The sequence below is a fragment of the Pollicipes pollicipes genome, unplaced genomic scaffold, assembly GCF_011947565.3.
Source record: "Pollicipes pollicipes isolate AB1234 unplaced genomic scaffold, Ppol_2.1 Scaffold_1600;HRSCAF=1878_pilon_pilon_pilon, whole genome shotgun sequence".
NCBI classification, from domain to species: domain Eukaryota; kingdom Metazoa; phylum Arthropoda; class Thecostraca; order Pollicipedomorpha; family Pollicipedidae; genus Pollicipes; species Pollicipes pollicipes.
Genome location: NW_023595962.1, coordinates 22,830,449 through 22,837,898, shown reverse-complemented (window position 1 = coordinate 22,837,898; position 7,450 = coordinate 22,830,449). Strand labels below are relative to the sequence as shown.

Sequence of the window (7,450 nt, the reverse complement as noted above, 5' to 3'; positions counted from 1 at the left end):
TTTCATAGATTGCTCATCGCTTCAACTGGATAGCAGCGTGATGACCACGATGACCTTGACCTTAACGGGCGAGACGAAAACCTGCACCCTTCATCGGCCTTCCGGGCCAAACGTGATGTTCAATGTGTATTGCGGGCTGATCCGAAACGGCGCGCCGGGCTCGACGACAGACCTCGCTCGTCATGGTGGCCTTGACCTCGAAGGCGGGATCTTGACCTTGACCTTGACCGGCAGGTGAGATCGGGAGGCCGACGTCCGGCCGTCGCTCCCGGCCCGGCTCCGCGTACGGAGGGGGAGGCGGCGTCAACCCCGAGGAGTTCAACTCGTGAGTCGCGTGCACCCCCGCCGCTGATGCCGCGTTCGGTCACGGGCCTCGCGCCGGCGGCGAGCGTCGCTGCCAGGAACGGGGGTCAGCCGGAGAGACCGCGGTCCGGGCGGGCGGTCTCGCAAACGAATCTGTCACAAACGTGTGGTTCTGAGTGGCACGGCGAGGCCGCACTGCCGGGCCGTGGCAGCTGGAAGAACTTGGCCTCCGGGCAAGTCCATCGTTCAACACTGGGGTTAGTTAAATGCTGTGTACATTTCAGCCCTTTCAATGGCTATCTATTACTTAGCCGTAACCACAAATGCAGATACTGGATCGTGCTTCACCATGGGCACACCTCCATACGATGCGACCCTGACTTGGACATGACCTCGGCCGTAGGCTGACCCGCCGCGTGGACCGCATGGAGCACAGCATCGGCTCCATCGTCTCCAAAATCGACGCCGTGCTCATCAAGCTGGAGGGCATGGAGAAGTCGAAGCAGAAGAAGAAGGAGACGATGGGCAAGATGCTGGACCAGATCTCGGACGACCCAAGCGGTATGTTGGTCAGAACTGTCGAGAACGGGCACGGCTGTGAGGCTTTCGATGGTTTTCCTCATCCTGGCGCAACGCACCGAGATTCCAAAATCGTCGGCGGGAACGCTTTCGAAGAGGAAGCGCCTCTCACTCCAGTTAGAGGCTCTGGAGCGTGCAGAGAGATTTATTTTGGAACTGAAAGTGCCAAGTTGTAGGTAGTTATAGGTTTCGACAGACATGAATGACCAATTGACGACCAATGGCTCGTGTTTCACGTCTCATCGCTGAAAAGACTGTGATAATCGCTCTGTACACCTTATTTGGCGCTGCTATATCGCTGCGAATAAGCTACCGTTTGCGGGCAGTAAATCCTATGCAAGGCTTGATTTGCATACGGCTCGAAGTCGATGGCTTCACGCATTGCCACCAGCGACTACTGCAGGAACCGAGTCGCCAGCACGCGCCTTGACTTCGGGGCCGCATGTTTAACATGATTCACAAGCCATCCTCGCCCTTGGTTCATCAGAAGGCTAGAGTAATAGTTTACGCTTAGAGATACCTCGCTCGATCTACCCCGACAGCTTGCCAGCCTGCTGCATACCAAGATGAATGGCGTTGCTGAGGTCATGTCCGTTGCCATCGCTTTGGATATTGCTGAGGCGGCAAACAACACTACGGAGGCGCTTAGATAGTTCAAGTCTTCATCATTTAATTTGTGACTGCTGACCGGGCCTTCCCAATCTCATGACAATAGCACGGCTTCACCCGCTGTCACGCGGCCGCACCGCCCATCCGACCGCCCGCCGCACCACTGCCAGCATGTGCAGAAGCATCACCAACCACCACTTCTGAACGTCCACCAGGCACTTCAGCACATTCGTCAGTCACCTCAGCGCGGCCACTCACATCTTCAGCATGAAAACCCACCCACAGCATGTCCACCGACTGCTTCAGCATGGCCACTAGCATCTTCCGCACGGCTACGGGCTTGTTCGGCGTCCTGCCGTCGCTCGTGCACCCCCGGCGGCCGCCTCACCGCCGCTTCTCCCCGCAGCGGACGACAAGTCCAAGCGGCACCAGATGGAAAAGCTGGTGCGGGAGGAACTGGATCGCTGGGACTCTGATCCCAACATGAAGGTCAGCTGATCGGCAGCGGGTGGTCAGGGTGGCTTCAGCAGGGCAGCGCGCACCTGCTGAGGTCGTGCCGGGTCATACACTCGCTATATAAAGTTTTTCGACTGGGTCAGCAGATTGTTCAGATTTTTGGGTCAGCTGCGTCGACCAGATGAACTTTTTCACTTAGGTCGAATAGATCAGCTATCTGTGCTGTTTCAAGTGCGTCTGCTGCCAGTCAGTACCGCTAGGTCAACTGGCGCCAATATACCAATGCAATTTCTGGGTAAACCAGATCGTCGATCTGGCCGGATCGCACGGCTGATCGGTCCGTCGGGTCCACAGTCCTCCAGGGTCACCTGCTTTGTGGACGCCAAGACCAATAGGTTTGGCGGTGATAGGTCATCTGGTGGCACTCTCGGCACAGGGCTCCTGCACCCAAGCTTTGGGGTCCGGGCAAGTGTAACCCGACACTAAATCTGTTCCTGGTGTGCATCCTGGTGCTGCCCCTGGTGCGCGTCCTAATTTAGACGTAGCCCCCCCCCCCAGGACTATCCCCTGACTTGTCCTGAAATTGACGCTGACTGTCCAGCACTGGCTCTTCCAACACTTTTTCTCATTCCGGCCAGACTTAACACGCGCCTCCCTCAGGCAACTGTCCGTTTTGCGGAGAATAAAACTGCTGCACGAAAGTAGTATGATCCTGCGCCTAGCTGTATCTAACGGCATATATCATCACATCGCTCGAAGGACCCGTGAACATCTAGCCTCGCTGTTGTCAAAACCTACTTGATTCGTCTCATGTCGCGCGCTGATGCCCGTTGCCGCGCCACTTACGATTGCGCCGCGTCAGTGACGTCATTCCGTCTGTCAGTTGACCGTGTCACTTGAGACAGGGGTGGTGGTGCTGTGTACTCAGATCCACCCAACTGAACTTGACGCCACCAGCTAGGAAATCGAGCGTCGTTTTCCGTCTCAAGCCTCACGCCACCGACCACTTGGTTCCTGTGACACCCCGACACGTGCCGATTTCTCCACAGGGCAGTAAGTAGAGAGGCCGGGTGGTGAGCTCGCTCGCCGGGTCGCGCTAGAGGGAGAGAGGACGTCCCCGCGGGCGCCGACCGGCGCAGCGTCCCGCCGCGAGGCGGCGCCAGCATCGCCCGACCCCGCCGCTGGTCCGACCGGCCCCGACAGACGCGACCCACGCCCTCCACAGCAACCCAGTCAAGTGCAGCGTGTCTGTCGGGCCGGCGCCGTCCGCCTCGGCGGCTCAGAGATCAGCAGATGGCTGTTGCTCGCCGCCGAGCCGGCCGCACCGCGGCGGCGGCGGCCACGCGCATGCGCGCCGCCTCCCGGCAAGATATGACGACCCGCGCGTGACCCGCGGCAACCCCGCGGCGGCCGCGGCGACCTGGCGCTGCGCCAGCCGCGCCCTCGGGGCAGGCGTTGTGACCTCGCCGCGCGGGACAGTGCCTGAGGCGGCGGACGCGCCAGATTTGCTCACCGGCGCATCTAAGGGAGAGGTGCTACCAGAAGAGTGGCACGCGCCGGACCTTTGTGGTTTTGTTCTGCGCACTGTCTGTTGAGGCCAACGCAGGCGTCGGCCACATTGTCGTGTTTGGTACGATATGTGTACGGTTGACCTAAGTTCATTTCGGTCTCGCCGCCGGTGGTCGGTTTCGGCTGGCGGCGTCCCGGCCTTTGCCGACCCCGCCTGACCTTTGGCATACTTCTGGCGTACCGCCCGAACGCTTTGTGTTCCCGCTCTTCTGTTGTCTTGGGGGCTCAATTATGTCTACGGTGTGTGTCGAAAATGGTAACCCGGTGCCGTGGACGTAGTTGCAATCCCCAGGCTCCTTGCCCATCATGTTGCAATACAGTCTGCACTCTACCACCGGGTTTTTTACATGTGCGTTATTCATGCCAGACCGGTGCTTCACGCTTGGCGGAACCGTCATCCATCGAGAGTCCAACCGAAAGATAAGCCGTGAATGAAGGCGAAGTAGGTAAACGACTTAACAGTACTAAATCCTGAGACAGAATCAACGCAAGTACTTTGGACGTAAAGGAGTGGATTCTGAGATGTCATGAGACTTCGGTATTAGGACTTACGTAGCAAAGCTGTCTGTTCAACAGCTTGCAAATGTTTGGCGAAACGTGACAACCAGACTTGTGCCTGGTTGCCAAGATTTCTTCCCGGGAACCGGTTCCTGGTTCCTGGTTCCGGAACCAGGAAGAAGACAAGAACCAGTCTGGCAATAAGTCGAAAGATCCAGCAAGAACCAGGATCCAGCTTGACAATATGTCGAAAGATCCAGCTTGACGATAAGCCAAAAAAATCCAACAAGAACCAAGATCCGGCTTGACGTGAAGACGAAAGATCCAGCAAGAACCAAGATCCAGCTTGGATTGGACATAGGGACCCAACGAGAACCAAGGTCCAGCCTGGAATTATGTTGATGGATCCAGCAAGAACCAAGACCCAGCCTGGAACATGCGAAGTGATCCAGCAAGAACCAAGATCCAGCTCAGGCTTAAGATGGAGATTCAATTTCAGCAAGAACCAAGATCCATTCTAAAATTATGCTCAGGAGCCAGCAAGAAACAAAATCTTACCAGGATTTCTTCAGAGCAGTTGCTGCTAACACTCCCCACTTTTCAGGTCCAGCAATTAATACTGTTCTTAATGTAAATTAATAAAATTGGGTCTAGGAACATAGCTGGTTATCTGCTCAGGCTGTTCCTCATACCCATAAAAGAAATTTGCTGTTCTTCAATGTTAATAACACTACAAATTCAGAAGAACAACATCAATAACTTGTCAAGACACAGGGATGATGCAGACCTGCTAAGTCTGCAACTGGACTGTTAGCTGCCTAATGTTATCCCGAAAGGAAAGGTCCGCTATTCCGTGCGGATCTCTCGGAAATAATGAATTTTATATATATATATATATATATATATATATATACATAGTATAAGTTTACATCAGAATAGCACGAAATGATTTCCAATGAAATCACGCAGCAACCATAAATAACACCTCTTACTGCATCTCGCACACTAATGTGGCGTCCCCGCGCGTCGCTCATCAAGGCCGCAGATAGGGAAGCTAGTTGGTATGTTTAGTTAATCTAAAACCCAAAGGGAATATGACGTCAAGGAACTAAGGCTGCTGGTGGTAAGGTTACTCCGTGTGGGAATGCGGAACAACGGTGCTACCTTACTGACTCCTTATTACTCACACCAAAAAACACACCATCTAACGTGTCATAATCAATTTAAATCATCCACAACAATGTCAGACACAAGCAGGGTGTGTATGTGTTGAAATGCAGCTTCTGATGATAAAAATGTGAAAAAATCAGTGAGAACCAGGATCCAGCACCTTGTATTGTCGAAAGAGCCAGTGGGAACCAGGAACCAATATTAGGAACCAGGCACATGTCTGGTGACAAAACGTGCACGCGATAGAAAGGGAGGACACGTCCCGCAGTCATATGGCGCAGTTGAGTTGTGATTAAAGCCGTCGCTACAGGATTAGGTTGTACTGGACTCCACGCCCAGGATCGGGTAACATCTTGCTCGGAGTCAGTCAGACTCGACTCCAAGCTGCCCGCCGCTGATCGGAGGAACGACCGCGTCGAGGCAGAGTCTAGCACACAGCACAGGCCAGCACGAGGCGGCCCAGTCGTTCTGCCACCAGGCACACAAAACGTACCCGTCTTGGCCAAGATGGCGTTCATGACAAGCTTATGCATGGTTTGGAATGTCGCGTGCTGGAGAGACGACGAGGAAGGAGAAACTTCAAACTGCTGGCTGTTTGTTAGTACGGTTTCCAGCAACAGACAAACGTTGGCAAGCAGCCACTGCCTGTGGATGTCACGCGTCTGGCAGAATGATTTGCGGACTGGAGCTCTGCTGATCCTAACATCACGCTTTTGGCTTGGTCTGGGTTGGTTCGGATTTGATTGGACTCTTCGGTCAGCAATAACCGCTTCAGGGCTTTGGGAATTCGGAGAGAGATGAGTAAAGGGGCAAGACTACGGTCACCGTGGAAGGCCCGTCAACAAGCCTTACGCAGCAAATGTCCAGTCGCATAAACCACACAAATGTTGGCGGCAATAACGGCACATAGCTGGTGACCGCGGCGTCCTCCGTTACGCCGGACATTGCATACAATAGCCCGATTGCCAACGGACATTGCGAGGATTGAGGACAGGCGAGGAATGAGAAAAGGCAGGGAATAAGACAAACCGGGGAGCGTCACTAAACTTTTGCAAACACGATCACATTTCGCAAATGTATTGTTTCAATGTTGCATCTTAGTCCAAGAAGCAGAATGGTGCGAGTTCCATGTGGATCAATGGAGGTCTTTAAGACTAAACTAAACCAACACACTTGTTTTTGTGCTTCGTTTTCTTACTGTTGCCACCTGTCGGTGGAGAGGCCAGGCTCTGCTTCGCACGATGACCGCCAGAGTCATCTTCGACTTCAACCATTTCATACCTGCCGAATAGTAAATTCATCACGCGATGTAGAAACGGGACGCCATCAAAACTTGCTGGTGGATCGTGTCGTTTCGAGACGGCACTCATAACGTCCACTGTTATGTCAAGTACACATGTACAGCACGCAAAGAATAATGGATTCAACAACTATCAAAAATGGTGTCATTAAACTACAACGACCCCCGACGTTGACCCACGACGATCAAATGACTATTTCACATTCGTACGGGGTTTTGAACTGCAATAGCAATGTTCATGGCCATTCCCTGCGTGTCACACCCGCGCACGTTTTAAGACTTGAAATTATCCCGTTTCTTAGAACTTGATACACGCGAGTTTGAGCAGCTTGTGACACGCCGCCTATGGGATAACCACCCATACATATACGACGTCCCAAAAACATCACGCGAGCACCATGCCCAATTGGCCGTGCTGTGCTCATGGGTATTTAAAATGTGGCCACATGCATTCGTATTTGAAGTTATGCGGCACGAAGTGCCCCATCGATAGAAGGCAATTCATTGGCCTATAATCGGATTTCGCTATCGATCGCACGTTTCGATCACGTTTCGCGTTTCGCCAGCAATGACACCGACATTTGGGCAACTACTAGATATGACGGACATGGAGCTAATAATTAAACCCCTTTAAGAATAGCACCGCAACCGAAAGTGTAAACGCAAGCAAGGAAGGTGCCGTCACGGAAAAATATATAAGAAAACCGTATGGAAGGGCCAAACACCACGCACATAAGCTCATGCGTTGAGTCACCAAATAAATCAACACTGTAACATTGCAGCACCTAGGAATACTGCAAATCAGTTGAGTTATGCTGCCCGCTATGGCGGCAACTCAATGCTGCAACTCTAGCAGCAGTTCAGATGTCACAAAAACGTGCCATGACGTCCCCAAACGATTACGTAATGGGGACCACATTCAATGATTCGTGAAGCTTCATTATTTAACGCAGCCTTCGCACTTAA

General features: G+C 53.1%; 2 protein-coding genes across 3 annotated transcripts in view; one reads left to right on the top strand and one right to left on the bottom strand.

Moving 5' to 3' along the window:
• Positions 1–3,073, top strand: part of LOC119090598 (polycystin-2) — a 28,171-nt gene extending 25,098 nt beyond the window's left edge. Inside the window, exons 18-21 of one of the 2 annotated variants that reach the window (XM_037213430.1) lie at positions 235–325; positions 707–864; positions 1,898–1,980; positions 2,997–3,073. In XM_037213430.1, coding sequence (XP_037069325.1) covers positions 235–325; positions 707–864; positions 1,898–1,980; positions 2,997–3,008 — 344 coding nt within the window. In that variant the 3' untranslated portion in view covers positions 3,009–3,073. The remainder of the gene's footprint in view (positions 1–234; positions 326–706; positions 865–1,897; positions 1,981–2,996) is intronic. The other variant, XM_037213439.1, reaches the window with a different exon arrangement.
• Positions 3,074–6,245: 3,172 nt separating this feature from the next.
• LOC119094032 (uncharacterized) overlaps positions 6,246–7,450 on the bottom strand; it is a 121,744-nt gene continuing 120,539 nt past the window's right edge. The window contains exon 6 of the mRNA XM_037217097.1: positions 6,246–6,465. Within this exon, the coding sequence (XP_037072992.1) occupies positions 6,339–6,465 (127 nt within the window). The 3' untranslated portion in view covers positions 6,246–6,338. The remainder of the gene's footprint in view (positions 6,466–7,450) is intronic.